The following is a 26,072-nucleotide window of genomic DNA, read 5'->3' as shown; positions in this document are numbered from 1 at the left end:
TTTTTGAGTGGGAGAACTTGCATTTTTGGTGGCTGACTGAATACTTTTACCCACTGAATAAAAGATTTCAGTGAATGCTTCATGACGAAAATACATTTGACATGTTACGTACCCGTCCTCGCTCCACCTGTGTAGTCAGCATGACCACCATTGACGAACCCTGCTCCCAAGTCATTTGCCAGAAGTCAGGACAGGTGTTAGGCAGGGGACCCTGGCATGCCATGTAACGGTTTATTAGACTGGAGGCTGGAATCTCCATCTAGACAAACACAAAGGTAAAGAAGAGCATGAGGTGTAGGTTAATTGAGTCACTTGCAGGTCTTTAATTGAAGGCACTTGTGAGTTTTGATGCATCTTAGTTATTTTATGGTTTATATTTCAAGTTCAAGTGTGTGCATGTGTATTAGAAACAATAATTCCATCTTTTTCTTTAAAATTTACATCAAAGTATTGACAGCATTTTTTTATTTGTGTGCTGCAATTAAACCTGCGACCACTGTCACATAGTATGACTAGTGGTTTAAACCTTTAGTATAGTACAAGAGGAACACCCACTTTGAAAACCTGTGAGAGACAATATAAGACGAACACTTACATTGATGTAATTGGCATTGATGTAGTCATCTGTTCCTTTAAGGATGACCCGAGTTGCATCATCTGCACATAGAAGGATAATTGTTATTTTACCACATCTATGGATCAGAGATAACATGGTGATAACTGCAAAGGTATTGATAAGCAAGAGTCCAAATATGAATGAATTCATTGTTGTTAAAGTGAAAAAACAAACTCACAAGGGGAGATGTCTCTGTAGCGGTTTTTGGAAACGTTCTGGGGTAATTTGGCACATAACATGGTCATTCCAGGCCTCTTCCTGTACAGTTGCTGAAAGAAATCAAGTATCAGAGTTTTCAATGTGATATTTGCGCTTCATAAACACCCCCTTTTGAGGATCAGTGTGACATTTGATTTCATATTTCCCCTTTTTACTTTGTAACATGAGGTAGACTTCGTTTTTTGTTTAAGGGCTCAGCTAGAGTGATAACTCTAACAGACAACTTACATCGAACTGTGCCAATATCGCTCCACTGGTCAAGCCTTCTCTAAGTGTGACCATCGAGTCCCTCAAAGCATGCTGGTCTATCTGGGTTGGGTCCTGGGGGGACTTCTCTGGGATGTATTGAAAGTCAGGCTCAGAATCCACCTTCTCCTCCACGACATCATAGATGGCTGAATAGAACAAGAATGGATGGATGTCAATCAATGAGATACATTTTATTCAAAAACACACCATACACTGACAGACTTCTATATGCTATGAGGTAACGTACTAGTAATGCATTTATTGATTTCTAGTTAGTCATATTTTCCTGTATGTTTTGCCATTTACTTTGTTAAAATGATTTAAGTAGCTGCTTCTTTTCTTTGTTCACTTTTGTTTGCCAGCAATTTTTTGTCAAGAATGCCTTTGTAGACTTCTTGTACAGTTTCACACAAGGACTGAATTAAATTTCAAAAAGCATATTTTGTTATCAATGCAAAATAAACGTGAACTTAAATTGTCATATTTATAACTTACCATTAGGTCTGACCAGCAGGATAAGTTCTCCAGAGTGGCTCTCACAGCTCGCCTTAATAAACATGACCACCTGGTCATGTGTGTGGTCAGAAATATCCCGTCCATTTATAAGGACGACTTGGTCACCCTCATTCAAGCGAGGCACACATAAGTCAGCCTAATGGAGGGAAAAGATAATGCATGAATTAAGGCAATAATGTTCTCATATTGCGACATCAGAAGAAAGATTTTGGATAAAAAAATAAACAACTACACAAATGTGAAAGTATCTGTAGATAATTCTTATTAGAGCGATTTTCATGTATGATTGTTCCTATTATTATGATTGTAAATATAAATATCTAAAGCTTATTAAAAACAAATACAATGAAAGCATTTGGGAAATAAAAATATTTCCTTTGATAATTAACTTGGAGTTGCTGATGATTAATCAAATATTACATATACATTTAACAGATGTAATTTTCTAAATATCTTTATTGTACACGTGGGGTTAATTTTTAACAAGTGAGGTGAATTTGGTTCCCATCAATATTTTTGTTAAGAAAGTGTATACAAGAGGATTTAATCTAGTAGGAGTAGTATCCTAGTATCCCTTGTGTTGTTCGAGTAAAGATGAACGTAAACCTTGACCGATAAGCAACTCAAGGGATACCTCAAACACATTTGTTTTCGGGGAAGGGTTAAGTGACATGGATTTGATGACCATTTATGTTGTGGTTTAAGGGAAATTAAGCCATTTGTTCTTCTTATTCATGATACGTTCATTGGCGGACAGTCCCTTCCACTCTGTCTCACTACTAATCTTCATTGACAACCCTGTAATTCCTACAGATGGGTTGTAAGCATTTGTTAACTAACTGACGTAAAGTTAAGTTCAAATCTGTTAAAATTATGTCAACTTTACTTTAACGTCAACCAAGTACTCCTTATTGCACTTACCGACGTTCCAGGTGCCACCCTAGACACAATAATGGGCATTTTCTGGTCAGCTCCTCCCTGAAACCATACAGTTGTAGAATTTGAGAGACTCATTTATCAGTTCAATTACACCATTAACAAACATACATTGTAAACTAAGCTTCAACACAGAATGGTCAACAAATTATCTTCAACTTCTAGGGTACCTTAACATTAAAGCCAAAACGTCCATGTTCATCAGGTCTCATCTTGATCAAAACCAGATTATCATGAGGGACTACTCCGTTGAGCTGGAAGAGAAGAGTTCCACAAGCGCATCCATCAAACTAGTGCTTCACATCCTCTTTAATGTCAACATCCCCACGACAACAAAGATTAAGTTAAGAGGTTTTAAAATAGACAAATGTTTTCATACACTTAACAATACAAATAGATAAGTCTATATGGTTAAATAAAAAAGTGAAATAAAAGTCATTTTGAAAAGATAGTCCAAGCAAACGAATGCATAATTTCAATTAAATCATGCAACTTCCCACATATGTTATCCACAACTGTATTTAGCAGAATATTAAAATCTAGATTTTAGGTAGGAGTGGTTTATCATGTCTGGTGAATTGCAAAATAATAGTTTTTAGATGCGTTACGATCCTTCATATAGAGCTGATGTTTTTTTTTTGTTTTTTTTAATAAACACAGCAATATTCAGGCCTGCAGGAGGAACCTAAAGGTTGTAGCAACACTTGGGGATAGGTCTCTGGGGGTCTTAGCTGAGGTCCTAAAATGGAACTAAAAGAAATGGCTTTTTATTTGGGACAGGTAGGGGTGTCAATAGGATACAAATATTTTTAATATGGACCAAAACAAAGAATAGCAGAAATACAGTAGTGTAGTAATAACAGTGTCAATCACAAAGCTACATGTTAAAACTATTTCAGCCATTTTAAACAGCTGTTCTTGTTATAGATAAAGTTCTACTGGGAAATGGTAATGTAGTTGATTCCTATTCTTTATTGAGAGTGTATAACTAACCGTGGTCTTGTCATTGTTGACAGGAACATCGTACATCTCATTGAGGTGGTTGTCCAGGAGACTCTGTTGTGAATGGGCCTTAATGATCTGGCTCAAGGTCTTTCTGCTCAACTGCTTGGGGGGCAGAGCTGGAGGCTGACCATCGACACCATCGGGGGAGCTGCAACCATGGAGAAAAATCAGAATTTTAATTTGGACATCAATTATTAAACTTTATTGATAAATGAGCAAATTTGACAAAAAATAAATGCATCAACATTTTCATTTGGTAACCATTTAACAGTCAAAGAAGATGGTCTGTGTTTCTGCTGCTGCCACTATGTATCCGTAGAAAAGGGGCAGACCAGAAAAATGGTCAAGAATCATTTACGCAAAGAATTGTTACAAAAGGGGTTATATTTGACTCCTTCAAGAAACATCTTAAGACTTTCTTGTTCTTGCAGGCTTTTCCCTGGTTTTCTGGGACACCTGTGTTTTTCTCCGTGTTATCTTGATCTTTTTATTTGTTTTTTCGTTTAAGCGCTTTGTGACCCTGGTCTAGAAAAGCGCTATATAAATATAAATTACTTAATTATATTACTCTTCTTATAATAATTATATTAACTAGGGATGCACATTTTGGATTAATTCATTCATCGATTGATTCATTATCTTATTGATCGGTTATCGATTAATTGATAAGTAACAATTTTTTCTGAGAACCTGAATTTCCCTCTGAAAGTGATCTTTCTATTGTATATGTAACATAAAATGATATCTTATTATATAAATCTTTATAGTATAAAGAATAAATGCAAATCATATTCCATAATCAAGATTTATTCTGGGCTCACTTGGGGGCAGGGAATAAGATTTTGGTAGCATATCAAATCAACATGCAATATCCAGTATCTGTCATTTTTTTTTTTTTTTTTAAATAAATAAAACAATTTGATCTGTGATTACACGATTAAAAAGTAAGTAAGTAAACCGTTTAAGGGTGTTAAGACCAAACTTAATTAAAATTTAGCACTGATATCACATACACAGCCTTTATTCAACCAGTAATAATCACAAACTCTCCATTTATTGAATTGAGGCAGATTCCAATGATGAAGTCAACATTAACACTAACGAGAACGTTTGCTGTTCTGTAGAGACGAGAGAAACATTTTGGTTTTGTCTTTCTTGTATCTTCGACCTTCTCATATTCTTTGTTGTGACTCTTCTCTAGATACTTAATAAAGTCAGCGGAGTTAAATACTGTGCAGGGACTTCACCTCCAAACGTCCACACGCAGCAACACTGCAGCAGGGCCGATGATGTGAGCACGGCTTCACAGGCGGCGGCACGTGACGTCAGCGCAAAAAATATATATACATTTTTAATATCGATGAGGTACATCCATCAATGGCGTCTTTGTCAACATAAACCAACTTAAAGTAACTCCAAACTACACTTCGTCTTGCCCTCTTCAACCCTGTCGCTTGTGTTCCGTGTGTGCATCAAGCGGACTTTAATTGCAATTAATTTATTTTCATCGACTAATTTCTTATCGACAATGCAAACAACTCATCGATAATCGATTTCAATTTTGGAGACATGAACTATCCTGACCTTTCAGTTGTACATTATAAATAAATAAAAATTTTCACCCTGCAAAACATTGTTGAAATCTATCTTCTTGGTTAAATTAAAAATAATTTCTCCAGATGCACCGGGCTGTATAATATTAAGAATTATAAAGTCAAGTGGAAGTACTGCTGATTGAAAACATTTAAAATCTAATCCAAAAGATGTTTTCAGATTACATTGGAGTGAATTAGCATTCATTTTTAAATTTAAATATTAAATACCTTGTACAAATACCAAGCTCCCTCTTTGCTGCTCAGCCAGTTACAAACACATTTTACAGAATCTTTTTAAATGGGAAGTCTTTGAAAACAGTAGGATTGGTAGAGGGCGTGAACTCTTGAGCGAAGCCACAGATGTAGTCAGACATTTAAAATAAAGTTCACTCAGCATTATGGTCAGACAGTGTGGCAGTAATCAGTTATGAGCTCAATGAATTCTCTAGTTTGCATTACTGTTGAATTAATGATAGTTGAACAAATGTGTTTGTCGAACAAGAAAAATCTATTTTAAAAGAAGGTGAAATGAATGAGAACAGAAACGTATCGTCTAGTAGAGGTGACACTTACGGGGTTGAGTCAAGGCTGATGCTGTTTGCCTGCGTGGATGAGGCTGATTTGTGATTGCATGAGAAGACAGGAAGGCTTGGGGAAGTGTGGATCATATGATCAACCAGGTGTCCAACTGAAGATGGGCGCAGTCGTGTGCCTTCTTGTATGAACAGAGAGTTCCTTCAGAGAGACAGAAAAGCTTAATTTAAAAAAAAAGTTAATATTTTAAAATTAAATCATCTTAATAAAGGTCTGTATTACAAAAAAAAACTATAGTGGCACTAAATTTAGGGCAAATAGTAATAAAATCAGAATAAATAAGTATTTCGACTCCTCAGACCTGTTTAAGACAATATGGTAAGATTAAATATTTCGTTTTCAATTAAATTAAACAATTGTTTTCAAGAATATTAAGTGTTCAACAATAAATTGAACTATTAAAGGAAAACAAAAGAAGATAATTGTACAATGTATTATCCATAATACATATATATTTTTAAATGCACTTATATGATTGAAAATAACTGAGTCCTTATGTTAGATGCATGTAATGGCCTCTGACTACCACTTAAAATGTGAGCTCACTGATTTGGCGTTCCGGGTGGAGAGCGAGTGGGAAGACTCTGGGTCTCCAATCTCTCGTCTGATAGGCTGTTTCTGCTCACTGCCTCCCAGTCAGTTCCTCCCATTAACTTCCTGGCCAGAGGTTTACTTGGTGATCTGTTAAAAGGAATACAAAATACAATGTAACAGAGCAAAAACTTTTGTAGTTTGATGCTTTTTTATTGAAAAACACATTGTCACTTACCTAGCAAACACTCTGTCCTTGATGCCTTTCTCTTTCCCGTACTGCACAGACTGCACTTCTGTCCGCCCACTAGACACACCAAGAATACAACCATGTCATTAGAAAAATTAAATTTGATACCCATAAGTCACAGGATGCGGAAAACAGACAAAAATAATGTCACAATATATCTATTTACTACAGTAGCACATGTGAAGATAAACATCTAATTGACAACACTAGCTTTATACTAGAGACTGCAGGAGAATGGTATCAAAAGACTTGGTCATTATGTTGTAGCTTAATCCTTGCTGCTGCTTGAACTGAATATTGAAGGCAATGCGTGCTAAAAAAAGACGCAAATACACAAATGGTCAAGGCTTTTGTCAGCCGGCAATGACCTCTGTTCCTTTCTTAAATCAACATGAACATTAATCTAATTTGATTCTGAGTGAAATATCCTATAAGCAACCTAAAATGGCTTGGCAGGCCGAAGTGACATGTGTGATTTTAACTATTAGAAATAAAATATTTCAAAACACCTTCATTTGTCTCAACTGTGGGGATGTCGAAATTCAAGAAGGATGTGAAGCACTAGAATAGTTGCTTGTTGATCTCTTCTCTCAGCTCAATGCAGTAGTTCCTCATGATAATCTGGCTTTGAACACGTTTGTTTGGTTCTAATGTGAAGGTACTTAAGAAGAAGACGCAGATGGCATATAAAGCATTCTGCGTTGAATCCATTAATACAATATATGGATGTTACTAGTGTAATTGAACTCAAATGTGTCATACATAAGATCAAAAACAAATGCAAACGTATTTTACTAAAAGACAACTCCCAAAAAGAAACAGTCTAGTTATAGATAAGATTAAAGTTACAGTATATGATTAATGTAATTAAAAAATAAAGTACTAATTATGACTGAAAACCATTAATTGGAAATGATTATGATCATTTGACACCCCTAGAGAAATATTGACTTTTCATGCATTTATGATAATTTATTTCCGATTAATGCTTTCTGAAAGATATAAAGTCTCTGTTTGTTTAAATGTTTAAACATACATGTGAGTCAATCAATTCATTCCAAAAAAATGTTTAGCATAATAGGAACCTTTATTTATGTAACCAGTGGATGGATTTTGTTAGTTTGTATGTGTGCGAGTTCCCACCAGTATCTGAACTTTGATCCAAGTGTGAAGTAGTGGGAGAAGAAGTTCTTCTGTGGTGGAATAGGTCGTTCCAGTCTGAAGAATGTGTGGTGCTCCACACAAGACTTCCACAGGTTTTTACAAGCTCTGTAGTTCACCATGTTGAAACCCAACAGTGTCTCCCTGGTCTCTGTCTGTGTAAAGAAAATAAGAAAAATCGTATGTACAAAGTTATTTTCCAGTTTTGTCGTCTTTCACAGCTCATTAGGTTTTATGTTTGGTTGTAAAAAAAACTGTTCTTTGATCTTTCAGGGCTCTGTTGCATTAAGTTGAGCAATAGTTTTAAGATGTTTTAACATTTAAAAAGCAGCAATGGTTTCTCAAAAAGGACAGTGACATTCTAGAGACTTGCCTCTAAATAACAAAAACAATAGATCAGCAAAGACAATCTTTTGAGGTCCGAGGGAAAGTTGTGTTTCAAAACAACTACCAGTAATGTTGGAACATTATTGTAATGCATTATAACGGCATTTAAAACAATACATACACCATTTAAGGTAAGGTAAAACTTTATTGATCCCTCAGGAGGTCTCCTTTGGGAAATTGTTTATTTCATACACTTACTGCCTTTAGTCCATGACTTCAGGTAACATCAACCATGAAAATGTGTCAGTTTAAAGAACCAATTTAAGAGATTGTCATTTGGGGATGGTTTATCTTACATCTGCTCAGGCAATGAGATACCCTTACATTTTCCAAATAAAACTAAAAAGAAAGATAATAGAGGATCAGTTGACTGATAGTGGATAGGAAACCCAAATCTGCTTCAGTACTTTATGTGCGAGTGAAAAGTTGATGAACATATCAGTATTAAACGTATGAGTGAGCACAAACATACTCACCGTTTCTCTTCTCAGCTGGATAAAGAACTGTTTGCACTTGAAAGAGATTTTCACAATTTTCAACCTAAAATCAGACAAAATATAAAAGAATCATGGTCAATAAAAACCAGTGGCAGGCTGTGACATCATAGTTAGTCTAACCACAATTAATCCACCTCATAATAGCATCAATATAAAACCATGGCTGGAGAATCATACAGAATCACACATACACATTACATCAACTCTTAATAGAGAAGTCTGCCAAATAAAAAAAGAGAAAAGCAGATTTTAAGAGATTATTCGACGACTTAACAAGTCAACCAAAAGTATACATGATCTTCAAGAAGTCCAATAAAAAGCATATTATGGCTGTTTCATATAAAACACCAATGAGGAGATAACAAAATCATCTTTTTAAAACAAATTAAAAAGTAAAACAAACACATCAGTTTTGGTTAAAAATGCAACAAAAAACATCAAACATGTTGGTGCATCAGTTTGAATAATGTTATTTACATTACATTATGAATGGCAATAAATCAGAATTTCTTTTAATTTTTGTTGTTTTTGCCACAAATTGATTTATTAATAACCACATAGAAATGTCAAAATACATTAAAAATACAACTTGAACGCTCGAGCAAACAAACATGGATCTCCTCCATCACCTACTTACATCCTTCTTTCTTTTCTCAAGAAGACATCAATGTCTCGGTTGTACAACTAATTTGTGTTTTTAAGTTCATGAATAAATCTATTTCTTTATTCATAACCAAACAAATCAGTTCTCCGCATTCAGCCATGGTGCATATTTTGAAATATGTTGTATAATGTCTGCAAATAACACTTCAGACATCGATAACAGGCTGGCTCAATGAGTCTCCTTTGAGTTGTGTTTATTATGGAGCATAACAATACCATCGCTTCCGTCCAGTATCCCGGTTATATCTACTACATAAATATATTTTAAATATATTTTTATATCCATCCATTACAGTCGTGCTGCTAACAAAGTGGTAATCCAATCAAAGGACCCTTAAACCTCCTCATTAGTGACTCAAGAGCTGATTGGCTAGCGTGTTTGCCCGTCTCCATTCACTAACATTCTAGCAGTCTGTGGGCCTTGTATGCAATTTAGCCATCTAAAATAAGATTTGATAAATGTCAGAGGTGGTGATAAGGAACGGAACATGTGGTTGCCCATCTTCTGCATTACATCCTTCAGTATGTGGACTCTCTCGTCAATGTACAAAAATCCCCTTGCGTCTCATTTACCACAGGTCTCAACCATGGCATTAGCCATGACCATCAACACTGGTGCATCCCAAGGCTGCATCCTTAGCCCTTTTCTCTACACACTCCATACAAATTCATACACACAAGCCCGTCACCCGATACTGAATATTTCAAGTACTCTGATGCCATATTCTCAGAGCTAACAGACAATAACTTTGTTCTTAACTATCACAACAGTACAGTACCATTTTACTCAGTGGTGTAAGGAAAACTATCTTTATCTTAACCTAGCAAAGACAAAGGAACTAATCCTGGGGGACAATAGAGTTCAAGTTTAAAGTTGTATTTACAATTTAAAAGTACTGCTATGCAAACTTTATTATATTGTGTTCCCAGTTCAACATTTAAAACCCTTTTTCTTGCTTCATTGATTGCAATTCTCTCTTTCAAATAAAATACAGTATTAAACAAATATTATGGTTTTAGGTTGCACACTTCAAATTAATACGATGAGAATAAACATTTAAACTATTTGGTTGTACCCTGTTTTTTAAAGAATCCATCATTTCTGCAGAGTGGTAGAAGGGGGGGAATTTAAATGGCAGCAAAACTGTAAGAACAACTCAAGAATTGGAGTAAAGGGCAAAAGTAAAAAACTGAAAAGGCATTGAAAGACAGAAAACAATATATGCCAACCCTGGATGAGGTTTTGCTTTTGCCACAGAAAAGGACATCAAACTGGTTCAGCGCTGGATTTTGTCTGCCGTAAAATCTAACAAAGTCATCCCGCCTGCATCAGGATACTGTGTCAGTTTTAATATTTTTTATTTCGAGATTCTGGCTATAGACCGTATGTTTATTGGACTTCAAATATGTAGCCTACATGATCGCTATTGTTCTGGAGTTAGAGTTGAGTAGGTGTATTTGAGTGGCCAGTGAATTATACTTTATGAAAGCTCTGTATGTTTATTTTGGCATTGAACCATGCCGATGCATATTATTTTGTTTAAAAAAAAACATAGCTTCTGTTTCTTCCTAAAACTAGAAGAACAATATACTGTATTCAAATTGATTTGCAGTAGAAAAAAAAAAGAAAGAAAAAAAGAAACTCACCGTCAAGCTTGGGGACAGCAAGTCTCCCTTCCCAAAGTCGGACTGGGCATTGCTCTTTTTTTTTTTAAATGCCACAAGTCCCCAGAGTTCAATGTGCGGTAAAACAAATTGGCAAAGACACGCTGCATTGGTAAAAGCTGTGCTGATGTGCAGCGGAGAACTTAATCTCATCCTAGAGCACTAGTGCCGCTTTGACTCATCCCTCGTTACTCAATATAATTGAATGCTTATAAACATAGAAAAAGCGCACACACACACACTTGCTTATACATATATTCATATATGATAAGTTGCATTTTTTAAGAGAAACGCGCAAGAACTAAAACAGCTCTACTTGTGTCAATGCGACAATAGTAAGAAAATAAAATTGTTGATCATCCATTGCTTCAAGGCAATAGAACTTTGAAATGTCCATCAGACTAATTGCCTATGCAACATTTTTTATCATTCTAGTCCATCTTTCTCCAGATGCAAATGCTAACCTAGTGCTGACAGACCTACAAGCCACTATCAGCCCACACCAAAACAAACAACTTAAGGTTTGTATGGGTTTGCAGAGGACTTCAAAGAGGCAAACGTTACTAAGATGTGAGCTGATGAGGTCTCCCACATGCAAACAATGACCATCCACCCAAATCAGAACCCTTGTACCATTGTATGCGGAAGTAGGATCACTCATGAAAGCAAGTGATACTACATTTAGGTCTGGTGATGCATCAGCTCTTGCTGTGGCCAGGAAACAGCCAACTGTGAGCATAATGAGGGCCAAGGTTGTTTATGTTCTGGAGTAAAATTATTTCAGACAATTGCATTTAATTTCTGAGATGTCAAGCAGCCATTATCCTAAGCCAAAACATTATTTTTCTGAAAAGTAAAAGTAACTTGTTATTGTGACTTTCTTTTCATTTGGTAATTGTGAGCACATTCACTAATGGCAATTCATTTGTATTATCGTAAAGTTTATAAGTTATTTCCAGGGAAAGGAATGCAGTTGGGTTAAAGAAACAAACATTTAAACCAATTAACCAAGTGTATTGATCATAAAAGTTACAAGGTAAATGATTTTACAACAACTAATAATTAAGATATTAATTATGACCTGTATTGGTGTAACATTGTTACTCACCATGGGAAATAGTTGATCCGCACGCTGCTTTTATAAACCACAATCCCAGCAGACATAACCCCAATGAGAATCTCTGTGTTGCTCTGGTCCTGAAACAGAAGATGAATCTGGTAAATTGAAAGACTCCTAAGGCAGACTGTTCCAAAGTTGAGGCGCCCGTGCTGTGTGATTTCAGCCTTGACACTTCAACAGCTAATAGGGACCTGCCTAATTTCAAGTAGCAACGGTAGTACATGTAGTTGTTGTCCGATGTTGACTTTTATCAACTTTCACATAAATGGCAGGCCAATGGCAATATTGCATACACCTATTACAATCTCCGTTAGTGCAGGGGGGTCAAACTCAATAGCACACAGGGCCAAAATGTTAAGCACAATCTTGGTCATGGGCCAAAGAAAATGTACTGCATATGTATTGCCTATCCAACAACTGTCCAACCTCTAAAAAGATGTGATATCAGTCTAATTTAAATTTGTTTCACACTCATTTAATCCTAAAATGAACATATATGCAGGTCACTTCAGACTTTTTCATCAAATTATACGTTTTCCTTAGCTTCCAAATGATTTTTTTTTTTTCTTCACATTTTCCATTTATGCCCTTTTTGAAACATTTGAGACTTTTAGTGTGTATCTCTTAGATGCCAGCAAACAGTTGATGAGTACAGACTTTAATATTAGCATTTTTTTTACATTCAAAGGCCAGATTTGGCACCCAGCCTTAACTTTGACACGTTTGATTAAGCAGAGTTACACGGCAATGACTGACAGATGCATTCACAGCACAGCAGCATTTTAATGTTTAAGACTGGGTGCAAAATGTAGGAATCTAAAAACATCAGCTGTAAAGTATTTGATTTATTGTCTTCCTTTGCCTGGTGTTTTTCCTCAAACACGTTCTCAACCTTGTGCATAACAAACTGCTTTAACATTACAAACCCTAAAGAATTAAATGATACTTACTCTTGCATAGTGCAGCTCTACCCCATAGAGCTCTAGAGTGCGTGCTGTGTTCAGGTAATTAAACTCTGACTGTGCAGGAGATAGACCACTGAAAGATAGACACAAACAACAGTGAAAAAGAAGCTGTGTGTGCATGCGTGTGTGTTTAAACTGAAGAAAGGATGACAGGTGGTACCAGTGTGCATGTTTGCAAGACACATGGAGATATCAGAACTGAGAGAGCAAGCACAACAGTACAGGATTATTTGATACATCACATTATGCCAAAAAAGATTCACATTATTAGAAAAAGCAAAATATGAAAGTTGAATGAAGAGCACATGTGACAGTCCCTGTTAGCTCACCTGTGCTGCTGGTGGTGTTTGGAAACTTCTTTGTGGAAGTCTTGTGGTGGGTTTGGGATGAAGCAGAATTCAGACAAATAGCCATGAGGGTGCTCCAACTCATTGTAGTCACCCAACTCAGCTACCAACAGAGGAGTAGAAAAGCATTGAAAGGGTCAGAAAGTTAATCTAAATAGACTGTTTTCTACAATAGTAATTACGATTTTCTTCTCATTGTAGGTTTGTGCCCAGTCAATGATCCTAAACATAATGCAATTCCATATTGCTTTACTTTACTCAGTTTTAAGTTTTGTTTGGAATTTGACGTCTATTTGATACACTGGTACAAGAATAGATTGTGATAAAAATGACACTTTTATTGCTTTTAAAGTATGTGTTTTAACTGTGTATTGTTTTTGATTGTTAAAGTGCTTTGTGACCCTGGTCTGAGAAAGGCGCTTTACGAATAATTACTTACCTACTTACTTACTTCCTTATGTTTAGATTACTTACAAATGCATTTATCTCACTTGGATTTATTTGAATATGATTAAAGCAGAAAATTGAGAAAAAGCCTTTTCATATTATTGGAATGTTGTGACTGATGAACTCTAATCATGAAAATAATAGCCCTTTTAGATAAATAAACAGTCTCCTTAACTGTGTGGTCAAGTAAAACTAAATTAAAACTGATAATACATCTCATCTCAATGACCTTGCAGTACATGGATGCATTAGTTTGTGTATTTTGGTAGTAAAACTTACATTGAACAGAGAAAGAAGCCAGCAAAGCCGCTGTGTTGTGAGGACAGGGCAATCTGGGGTCAGAAAAAGGATGTCATCTTCACATATTAATAATTAAAACCCACTTTCTTTCAGAAGTACAATGGTCAATTGTAGATAGATAGAGATAGAAATAGATAGATAGACTTTATTAATACCTTGTGGATAAAAGAGCCTCAGGGGATTCAGAACATTAATTGTGCAATCCATAAGGATAAAACAAACTCACCTTCCAGTTAGTACATCCTGCTTAATCTGAAGGAAATACTGATACCTAGGAGAGAGGGATGAGAGCGATTAGAGGAAAACCTGTCATCATTTTATTTATGAATAGCCTAAAAACATAATACATGTAATAAATACTAATGGTTATCAAATGTCAATTTTTACATGTCTTTTGTCAAGTGTCACGGTTACATCAGTGGTGACGGGGGAAGGAGCTTCAGCAAGGACGCCCAGACTTCCCTCTTCATGGCGACTGTTTTCCCGGGTGACCCCAGGGCATTCCCAGACAAGCTGAGACACATTGTCTTTCTAGCATGTTGTGTGTATTTTCTGTGGTCATCACCAGTGAGGTGTCCAAGATGCATTCCAGGTGCAACGATTGTACTTTGAACCCTACTGGAAGGCCAGGCTTCTCATCCCATCACTGCGGGAGAGCCAAGACACTATGTGGAGGAAAGTCATTTCAGCACCCATGATCTAATTCTTCTGTTCATTACTAGCATGTGACCACAGGTGACGATGGGTAGGTAGATTGATGGATAAATAAAGAGTTTTGCCTTTTGGCTCAGCACCCTCTTCACCACAACAGTTCAGTGCAGAGTCTGCATAACTGTGTGCATTAATCTGCCTGTTGTTCTCCTGCTCCATTTTTCCCCTCACACATGAACAAGCTCTAGACGTACTGTACGTATACTAGAATGGACCCGTTTCTCTATACCAGTGCCTGCTTCTGATGTTACAAGATTTTGTATGGAATAAAAAAATTCTATATTTAACTTTACAACTTGTTTGTCGGTCTCTTCCCTAAAAGAGTAGAGTGTTTACTATGCACCATATTAAACGCTAGTGGACTCTTGCAATCTCTTACATATGCCTCAGTTAGTGTGAATCCCTTTTCACCATGTTGTTTGTATGTTTTAAATAGATTGTTATATGGTTAATACTCACCGAGTGTATTCTTCCTGAAGTTTGCTGGGGTCTGTCACAAAAAATTTGACTCTGAAACTTAAGTTGTGTGGTGAGCCTCCTGGAAGAAAACATTTTAGAAAAAACACTCTACTGATTAATTAGAAAGAGCTATTTGGGAAAAGCATATTGTATATTTTTGCGTGAAGACATATAATTTGTTTGAGAAAAGGGTAATGAATATAAAACTAAAATACACCATTGAACAGGTTATATTAAGTGAATGTGTCGGAACTACTGAAACTGGCAACATAAATGCTTGTAATGTCATGATAACTTTATTGACTATATAAGGTAACATTTGACTCAAGTAAACGTCACTTTATTTATCTTTATTTACATTATAAACAAGATATGTCACCAAAGTTAACACATTCAGTAGACACTGATATACAAGTTTCCCTGACAAGAACTTGGCTTCCAAAAACAACACTACATAACATATTATCTGACACAATGTTTCTCTTATTAAACTTTTATTTTAAATGAAATACTAAGTCTAGGATTTTTATTTTTTTTATTACTATTTCAGCAATTTATTGGGCTAATGGGGACTGTGTGTGAAATTCTGTGTTGGTAAGTTTACTCCATGTATATTGTGGATTTTACCTACTTTTTAACTGTTTCCTGATGGGCTTGTTGGGATCCAGCCAGCGCTGAAAGATATTGATAAGGTAACACTTAGAGACACTACAACACTTTAAAAGCTTGACTACATCTCCTTAATCATTCAAAAGTGACCACAAACGCATACCGCTCATCAGAAATAACACATTGTACATAGACACCATTATACTGTACCACTGAGATGTTCAAATTAATTTTGTTAAGAGAAATAAAAATTTACAACATGCACATTTAAATATAAACTTTTACTAAAGTAAAATCAACAGTCAATTATTTACAGGTTCTAACGTACACATAAGGGTCTGCACTGGTAAAAAAGATTCGGATTCATGAACCATAGGGAAAACTGTAAAGAAGGAATTATACCTGACGATTTAATTGTATTTTTAAGTGTTATTTTATTTTTAGAACCATTCATCATGTAGAAAGAATGTAAAATATATTGATTAATAGCTAATTTAACTAAATGTGATACATTTTATATTTGTTATGCTCATATAACAAAGGTAACTTATATTATATTGTTCACATAACAGCTATGATATGAATAAAAATGTAAATTTCCAATAGCGACGAGCTTCAATTACCGTATTTTCCGCACTATTAGACGCACTGGATTATAAGGCGCACCTTCAGTGAATGGCCTTTTTTAGAACCGATTATAAATAGGGCACATAGAATAAAAGATACAGTCAAACTTTTGACTGGAGTTGCGTTATGCATCCACTAGATAAAAGCTGTGCTAAAGGGAATGCCAACAAAACAGTCAGATAAAGTCAAACTTTATTAAGCGTTATGACAACTCTGTTCTCTCCACGATTACGATGTTCAAATGATGTTTAAAAGGCTTCAAGCAGCAGCGAGCGAGACGACTGTTGTGAGCAGACAAATGTTGAGCGAGCAGCAGTGAAGTTGAGCGCGTGTATGACAGCTAGAGCACGCATGTATGACATGTTGAACGCACGTGTATGACTGGTTGAGCGCGCAGCAGAGTGATTTTGAGTGTACAACAACCAAGACACACTCGCTCACACAGGTGGCAGTAAAATCACGTCACAGCCATCCACCATGATGTGACGTGCGTCGTAAATCCCACCCCGTGATGACGCAATGACGTAATCCCGCCCACGACATGTCGGCTCAGAGTCATGAAAGTGTTTGTAAATAAGTCACCTACCAAGTAATGTTCATATATAAGGCGCCCAGGATGATGAGGCGTTTTTTGAGAAAATAAAGACTTTTAAGTGCTCCTTATACTGCGGAAAATACAGTAAGTGCATTATCGAATTTACGCAAACACTACATATTGGCCGGAGAAGGTGTAAATTTAGTTAGTAACTACGAAAAGATTGGAGCAACTAAAATGTTGACAACTGCCAAAATTCTGTATATTTCCCTTCCGTTTCCTTTACACAAAAATTCCTTCTGCACATGTCTAAGGAATTACACAGATTTGACATACCGGTGTATCTGAAGAATCATCCGCCAAATGTAGGCCAAAATAGTCACGTTCTGTCAGCTCCAGGTGCTTGAAGACAGCATCGTGCAAAACTTGGCCAGGATCAGATTTCTGTAGGAAACAGGAAGAAATGGCCAGATTAGAAAAAACATATCTAAAGTTTGGAAACCGTTGGACAAAACGCTTTGATCCTAGCCAAACACTTGAAAGATATCTTGACTTTATAAAAAAAAGGTAAAGGCGATTGAATTTCAGTTTGCTATAAACTTGTATATGAACTTATGTCACATTAAACCGTTATTTGAGCGAGAGAGACACTTCACTTCTACGTTCGTTTCTTATACTTTAAATAACGTTAATGTAATTTGACAATACAGTTATGTATTTATATTGTAAATGCTTTTTGACAGTTCCGGAGATCATTGAATCTAAATAAAACTTGTTTTTTTCTTTCCATATTACTCGGGTGACTCAAAGAAAGAGAGTCACAGGCAACAGCCAATGGATATTTAAAAGGAAAAGAAACTATTAAAAAAATGTTGGGGGGTTTTGTGTTTGAAGGTTAGGGTTAAAAGTAGAAATGTCTATTCTGCCAAAAATGAATGATCTACTCACAATAATTCCCAACAGCTCTCTAAACCTGACGGTTAATAAATTCTACTGGAAGAATAAAACACCACGAATAAGACAAACTACATAAAAAAAATTAAAAAAAATACACAAGGTGGACTTGAAGCTCCAAACTTTGAAATTATAACCTGTTCTACCAGCTAAAATATCTGACACAGTGGATAAATGATCCTAAGGCTGAGTCCTCCTGGCTTGACACAGAATAAGCTCATAATATTAACGTACTACTATCTCATCTTCTGTTTATCACAAATTATTGTTTTAAAACTGTGACCATAAATAAAACCCTAAAAGCTTAATTGAAAAAGATAAAAATTACAAACTCACAGAAAATGTTTGTTAATTCTCTCTCTGCTTCTTCCGTTTGTCTGAGAGCTAATCATATTCAACATTCAATGTTGTTTATGTCTATTTTGAGATCTACTTGTTAGTAGCAGGTGTCAACAGGCCACACTACAGAGTTCAAAAACAACATCTGAAGCTGAAATAGAAAAAAATTAAATACAAGAGTGAAACAGATAGACTTGGCAATTGACAAGTACATGGACAGAGAGTCATAGATAAACATAAATGGAGGGAGGTATCAGAGAAGAAAGGGGGGCTTTTTGTTGATGTGGATGGACCAGACAAGAGCTCTTTGTGTCCATCTCATCGGCCCACTAGCATCTCTGACAGAAATAGTGTCTGTATGCGTGAGAGCGATGAGGGGAGACAGAGGATGGGTGACTAGAGCAATTAAAAACATAAGGAACTGCTCAAAATAAAGAGATAAGCTCTAAGAAAAAAAAAGAAATACCATAGTGGATAGCTTAAGTCAATGTGAGACTATAAGAGAGTGGGATCAAAACCATCACACCTTCGCTTAAAAGATGCAATATATTACAGTAATGTCTTCAGATTTGTTGAGGTGAGAGGAACATCTGCATGTGGAATGTGTGTACATGCTTGTGTAAAGGAATGATGAAAATTCAAAGATACATGAGGTAGCTTGTTGGGGCAGCAAGAGAGCAAGAAAAGAGAAACCACACACACGCTGTAAGACACACATAAGAAATACATGGCAGTGGAAATAAAGTAGGATTTTTCATGAACAACAATTGACCAGTAAGATGTCTGAATTCATGTAAATCAAAAGACAGGATTCACTGTCCCGGACAGCATCTGCAAAACTGCCGGCTACACGGAAAATGAGACTTCAGTGGAATAAATGCAGCACATTTCTGTAATTAAATAAACTAAATATTGTGATTGTGATTGATTGGGTCTGTACTGAACCACTGGGATATTAATGTACAGCCAGGGTCATCAAAATGGGACCAGGACAGTAGCGCACGGACATGTTCTAAAATCACATGTTTGATTCACGTTACCCGTCTTAATAATTGATCATTCACAATAATTAAATGAATAAAATCACTGGTAACCATTGCAATGTGTGTGTATCAAGCTGGTATTAGTCCTATGGGTCCCTTACTGCCTATGAATAGTTTGCAGTTCCAAATACCTCCATACGGCTCATCTTTAACGGCCCTCTTGTATTGAAGGCTCGTCATGAGAAATTGTTTAGAAAAAAACTTCTGTCTGTATATTTCAAGCTTGTTTGTAGACATGACCTTGATATTGTACTGTACTTCTTTTCTATTTCATTCTCTTTTTTTGCCGTAAACCTGGAATTTTTCCTCAAATTACTAATAAATAAATATCATCTTCTTTTTTAACAATGCAGATGTTAATGGCTTCCACTGCTAGGCAACACATTATTCATTTTCATTGGATGAGGCTTCAATGATGATTAACCAACTTATTTAACTAGATATTGCAATGCAGGATGTAAACAACAGTTCAGAAAATTCCTTGTTATTTCCAAACAATCCTGTTACAACAAATACCATAAATTAGAATGAAGAAAAGAATCCTACTTTTCAGATAAATGTAACAGTGTTTAAATTGTCTCTCATTCCCACAACTAGAATGAAGTGCAGTGAAGTAGAATCAATAGAAGTATTGTTGTTCAAGGATAGTTGGGTCTTGTCAGGAAGTTACTGCTGATGCACGGGTCTGATCAAACACAAAGTAAATGCATAAATGTCATGAAGGGCTGCTAAAAACAATGGTAAAGTATTTTAAAGGGCAACTAAGATGTCTATTTCAGTGTCTCTTTAATGTATCTTGGACCTTTATGTATTCATCAGTATGCGTCTGTTTGTACAAAACTCTCTTTTAATTGAAATATTTACATTAGAAAATGTGCTTAAGCTCTGCCCACTGAAAACACTTTGTTTTTATGGAGATTGAATCTTGTTTACCACAACCACCACTCTTCTGTGATTGGCCAAGCAATGAGGTTTGTCATTGTGTGTCATCACCCAAAATTATTCACCTCCAGGTGACTTGTTGTATAAACAAAGCAAGCATGATTATAGCTGGCTGGAGGAGGAAATATTAATTGTACGGTCATTAAATTGAAGTTACGTAATAAGTGCTACACACATTGAACACCGGTTAGAAAAATGGGTCACATATTATTACAGAATTTTCCTTCACATATCACATCTGCATGAGCAGCATTAGTAAGACAATCTGCAGGTAAAATGTGTTTTGATTTCAAAATAAACATCCCATCTGATGAATTTGTAACATGCTTTACCACAAAAATTAAGGGACACAAGAGAATGTAATACGAAATCAAATAAACCTTCAAGTGAAACTAAGTATTTGCCCAGACTTTCTCTATCAGTCTCTAACTTGTGGGTGTGACTGAAAGCTTGTAAGGGAAGATAAAGCTCTGTGGTTTTAGTATCAACCATACAAAATGAACGTGACCTAAGACCACACCATTAAATTGAATTATTATTATAAATTATATTACTTTTTTTTTTTTAAGTAAGTTGAATTACTGTAATTTCCACTAGGAGCACTGTAGTCTGAAACACCTGGAGCAACATGCAATATCCAGTATCGGTCAGTTTTTAATTTTTAACCTTTAAACTCTGTTTTGAGGCAAAAATGTTAAGCTAATGTTAAATACATATTTAACACTGATCGTCCTGAAGTTTGCGCTGACGTCACACTCATGAAACCCAACAGTCTTTATTCAACAAGATAAAACTCTATTTATTGGAACAAAGCTTATTCCAATGATGAAGTCAACATTAACACAAACAAGTACATTTGCTATTGTTGATTTTCATGCGTCAACTGAAAGTTTCTCTCGTCTCTACAGAACATTGAAGGAAACTGCTTCGTTTTGTTTCTTCTTTCTTTGACCTGCTCATATTCTTTGTTGGGATGCGTGTCTTTAGATGTTAAATAAAGTTACTGCTGTTGAATCTTTGTTGAATTAGCGTGAAAATTCAAGTTTAATGATGTTTCAGTGTAGTTTTCCATTATTGTTTTTCGTGTAATACGTTCTTAATCACATTTTTTTATTTGCTTCTTGAAATTTTTGGATGCTTTATTATTCGCAAATTCATAACACTGTTGGTAACCAAATTTTACATCGTATGGAAGGAAACCGTAAAAGACAAATAAAACTAAATCCAGATGGCACCATCTTGTCCTGCTACTTAATAAAATATTGATGGCATTATGCGATGCACAGCATTAAGATGTCAAAACAATATAAATAGAGCATTGCATGGCATGTTGCACTCGCACCCCTCTTAAATTGGCATCCTTAATTCATCCTAGACTTTTTATCTGATCAATGTTTTCAATGTATTTCGTATTCAGGCTGCAGCATCTTATTAGAAAGAACGGCAAGTACTTACGCTGACTTTGAAAGCCTGGACTGTGTTGTCCAACAACAGAACATTACACACAACCTGTGTGTGCTGCCTGTCTCGCTCCAGCTCCGTTGCCCGGACATTATAGGATCTGCCTGGAGGCAAGCGGAAGCGCGCGCTCATCACGCTCCTACCAGGGTCTGCAACGAAAGAAACAACCATGAGAGAGGGAAACTACAGTCATAGTACCATATTGTAGTACTACGAATATAGGGAACGGTATAATGGAAAGAATCAGGGACCATATCTATAAACTTGAGAAGAATACAGAATGTTTTCCCCCACACAATACAAGTCAGACTAGTCGACACAAGTCAAATCCAGCAGGAAAAAGTGCTTCATGAGAAAAGAATGTCAATGAGAAGGCAAGTAGAGTCCCTCGCAGGGGACAAGGAAAGTACTGAACCTGAATAGAACTGCATTTCAGCAAACAATGTTTTACAATTGCACTTTGCATTTTTTCTTGCCACATTAATTATACAAGAGTCATTTCTTCATCATGCAGAGCTCCCCAATCTGTATGTGTGCATGTGTGTCCATATAAGAAATATGCTTGTGACAAAAAACTTTGACATGCAAAAAACTACAATTAGCAAAATTGCATCATACAACACACAAATTGGATTTCATTCATGAAGTATGAACTTCAGTGAAAAACTTTAAAGGATTTTAGCTTCATCAATATTTTTATTAGCTGAGATCTTGTGGTAGATACTCAGAAAATATACACCTGCTCCTGAGCATTATCATGTTTAAAATTAGATCATATTCATTATTGTGAATTATTGATATTCATTGATTCAATAGATACACATTCTTTCTTACATTAGAAATGTTTATTTGAATAATAATATTGAAACATGAGAATATAGACTTATAATAGGATAAAATAAATAATATTGTCACATATTGTAAATTTGTTGTATTGTAAATTCGGCTACATGAAGTTAGTCAGCGATCCAACCAGTTGAATGTGTTGTTTAGCTACAGTCGTTTATATTTTTTATACTATACTATTAACCTTTTCAGTAAAGTTTGTTTCTTTCTCCCTCTTGCGTTGTGACTGACTGATGGACAGGATCATCTTCACCTCCTCATATGGTCATTCATGGGTGGTCAGATGTTTTTGTGTTCACCATCAGGTCGCAGTGTTCCGCATCCTTGATGAATCCAGAGTAGTTTTCTCTTAGCGGCGACCTTTATGTGAAGATCTGCGCAGGGATTTACTCGCACCTCATGAATGAGAACCTTTGTGAACATGAACACACAATGTTCACACCTCCAGACAACGTGTGGAGTCGCACACAGTCTTGTTGTTGCGATTGTGTGTGTAACAGACTGGAAATGCTGTCATGAGGGTAATAGGGGCATCAGGAACAAGTTCCATTTAGTGACTTGATTTAAGTTATCGGAATCAGTGTTCGAAATAACCGTCTGCAGTCTGAAATTTGCAAGATTGCAGAAGAAAAAATGAAACAACCTAAACCAAAGTATCTAGAAAAGCATTACGACAAAAATATTAACAGATCTGAGAAAAAACAAAAAAAGAAACAAAATGAAGTTAACCTTGACATTAGCAGACACTCTTTTAAATTTAAATTTCACAAACTTCAGGACCATCAATGACCAAAAAATACATTTAACAAGTTTAGTTTAGTCACAGCTCCGTTAAACGCTTTACTAACCAACTTATAAATTGCGTTGATCAAAGATCAAATGATGATCCAAGTTTGAGGAACAGAAACATCTCATTATTCAATATGATGCAGTATCTGTCAATACTAATGTGATTATTGAGTGTTTCTTTTATTTAAAATTGTGTTTAAAACCATGATCATGAACAAAAGTCATCCAGACCTCTGCTCTAAGGTCCTTTTGTGAATCAGATTCAAACTAATTTATTGGATTTGTTTACATAATTTGTGTTGTTCTAATACGATTATACTGAGTGTGCTTCTTTTATTTACATTTATTCAAAACCTTATTAATTTAAGATTAATTGATTTTGTATGACAAAAGCCAACGAGGAAAAATTGAGGAAAAAAATTTGACGCAAACTGATTAAAATGTATTAATTTAAAATTTGTAAGTAAGTAAGTAAGTAATATTTATTTATATAGCGCTTTTCGAGACCAGGGTCACTGAGCTGCTCGAGTTTTAACTCTGTAAATCATTGCTTTTAACATATTCCTACACCATTGATGCCCCCCACAATGTGTTGATGAGATGCCATGAACATTTTCTCATTTTAACCTTTTTTTTTCAGGTCATACACAGGAAAGTGAAATTAGTGTTAGCTGACAGAACCAGCTAAGCCCGATTGATTTAAATTGATCAATATTTACTGTTGAAAAATGCTCAGAGGAAACAAAATATGAATATATATTGCACAATCTATAACATGATTTAGCCTTACTAAACCCTCTTCTTTTGTTTCTTTGCATCTGGTCAAAACGGACCACACAATGTCCAGGAGCGCCCACCACTGCTTATGCATATCTGGAAGCCAGGGAGGTCATTCACCTTGACCCAGGCAACACAGGGGTTAATAGTAACAAAATGTATACATCATTAGCACCACAATCAATTGACATTGGAAAAAACATCCTTATCTTATAAATTTGTTCTATATATTTAAGAAAACAACCTACATAACATTTTTTCCATATTTGTGTATACGCGTTTCTGAAAGCATAATGTAAGTGACCAAAACTAAAGATTGGATCATTAAATATTTTAGCCACCAGCAAGGCGGTGACGATGACAAACATTATCCGAGAAGAGAAACTTTGAATTTCAGCAACATGTTAAGACATGTCAGCATTTTACAAAACACACAGTGCAGCTGTAGTTGCAGGATAAAGTCATATTTTTCCATTCTATATAGCAAGATAGAACTCCAGAAAGAAGTCATTGTAATTCCTTAATCACCATAGATGCATCACATACAATTAGAGGGATTATTAAGGTTAACCAATGTTCTACATTTGACAACGTAAAAGGCAAAATTATACAATTCACCCTTCTATGAAGCTTTATGATTCAGGACTTCATGAGGTTGATGCTATCAAAAGTTTGTGATTGTCATTTCACTATTTTAAGTTTAGATTGTGCGCAAGAATGCAAAAAGGTATTGTCGTCAGTGGATTCAAGTGTAAACTATTTTCTTTTTGTTCTCAAAATGCCAATAAACATTAAACTATTCTTTTTTTCTGTCTTTCATCTTCGAGAGGTCCTGTGTCTGTGTCCTTCTTTACCACTACCATATATCCATACTGGGAAGGGGTTGGTTCATCGGAACAACATGCGAGTCAGGAGAGTTTTCAAATGATTTGCCCTTTAAATAAAAATAGACAATAAAGCAACCAGGCAAAAGAAAACAGACTTAATACACGAGTCCTACACCAACCCTGGTATCCACTTGACAATGAGTGTGCCCCTTAAATGTAAATTAGGACTCATAGAAGGAAAAAAACACAAATATGAAGAAAGTTTTAGCTCCAAACAAGTAATCATATCTTCCATCAAGGAGATGTCTGCCGACTATAAGCAAACAGCAAATGTGTCGTACTGCCCCCCCTTATTGACCAGAGGGAGGAAGACAAAGGGCTGCAGAGATTAGACTTTATAAAGGGGGAGGGGAGAGTGATGCTACACACATTTCATTGGTTTGGATTGAGGATGAAATTAAGTCTGATGGACAAACCTTCCCACCAACATTCCCTTCTGTCCGACTCTCGCAATTTAAAAATCGATGTTGGTATTGGAAGAACAAAAAATAAAAGTAAACAACCATTCTAAAGGATTCCTAATTTTTTTATTTTTTTATTATCAATTTGGTCTATGGAGCCTTTGTATTTAAACGACGGAACCAAACTTTAAATGCAATTCTGAATTTGATGTTATGCTTTTTTGGGTTTGGGTTTTTCATAAATTTCATTAATAGAATAAATCGCGTAGCACAATGGCACACGTTTCACTTTTACATGTCAGCTTTGCCCTAAAGGCCTTGACACACCTCGCCGATTATCGGGCGCCGAGTCCCTTTGGTGTGTCACGCCCAGTTGGGAGTAGGCGTCCTCGTCGGTCCTAGTCGGACGACAAAAGAGGCGGGTTCGCACGTTCAGTCTGGAGTCGCAGTCTGGCTCAATCCGATTGGTCGAGTGTTAGGTTTAGCTAGCGAATCAGTGCAGGACAATGAAACGGAGCGGTCTCGGAGCATTTCCTGTTTTCACTTCTCTGTCGTCCACACAGTTCCGCGTCACCCGCTGTCGCACATGTGCAGAACGTACTCTTTTGCGTACAGTTTCTTCGGTGTGT

General features: G+C 35.9%; 1 protein-coding gene across 1 annotated transcript in view; it reads right to left on the bottom strand.

Moving 5' to 3' along the window:
- Positions 1–26,072, bottom strand: part of ptpn4a (protein tyrosine phosphatase non-receptor type 4a) — a 46,709-nt gene that overhangs the window by 5,797 nt on the left and 14,840 nt on the right. Inside the window, exons 2-23 of the mRNA XM_087803716.1 lie at positions 21,738–21,892; positions 17,341–17,448; positions 15,865–15,907; positions 15,234–15,312; positions 14,290–14,334; positions 14,043–14,095; positions 13,299–13,419; positions 12,955–13,042; positions 11,993–12,081; positions 8,536–8,599; positions 7,655–7,827; positions 6,500–6,568; positions 6,277–6,411; positions 5,710–5,871; positions 3,530–3,689; positions 2,707–2,790; positions 2,522–2,578; positions 1,580–1,736; positions 1,064–1,230; positions 795–885; positions 596–657; positions 113–259 (exon numbers count right to left, since the gene is read on the bottom strand). Of these exons, the coding sequence (XP_087659842.1) occupies positions 113–259; positions 596–657; positions 795–885; positions 1,064–1,230; positions 1,580–1,736; positions 2,522–2,578; positions 2,707–2,790; positions 3,530–3,689; positions 5,710–5,871; positions 6,277–6,411; positions 6,500–6,568; positions 7,655–7,827; positions 8,536–8,599; positions 11,993–12,081; positions 12,955–13,042; positions 13,299–13,419; positions 14,043–14,095; positions 14,290–14,334; positions 15,234–15,312; positions 15,865–15,907; positions 17,341–17,448; positions 21,738–21,875 (2,292 nt within the window). The 5' untranslated portion in view covers positions 21,876–21,892. The remainder of the gene's footprint in view (positions 1–112; positions 260–595; positions 658–794; positions 886–1,063; positions 1,231–1,579; positions 1,737–2,521; positions 2,579–2,706; positions 2,791–3,529; positions 3,690–5,709; positions 5,872–6,276; positions 6,412–6,499; positions 6,569–7,654; positions 7,828–8,535; positions 8,600–11,992; positions 12,082–12,954; positions 13,043–13,298; positions 13,420–14,042; positions 14,096–14,289; positions 14,335–15,233; positions 15,313–15,864; positions 15,908–17,340; positions 17,449–21,737; positions 21,893–26,072) is intronic.

The sequence above is a fragment of the Callionymus lyra genome, chromosome 12 (genome assembly GCF_982586985.1).
Source record: "Callionymus lyra chromosome 12, fCalLyr1.hap1.1, whole genome shotgun sequence".
NCBI classification, from domain to species: domain Eukaryota; kingdom Metazoa; phylum Chordata; class Actinopteri; order Syngnathiformes; family Callionymidae; genus Callionymus; species Callionymus lyra.
This window is presented reverse-complemented; position numbering and strand designations above follow the sequence as displayed.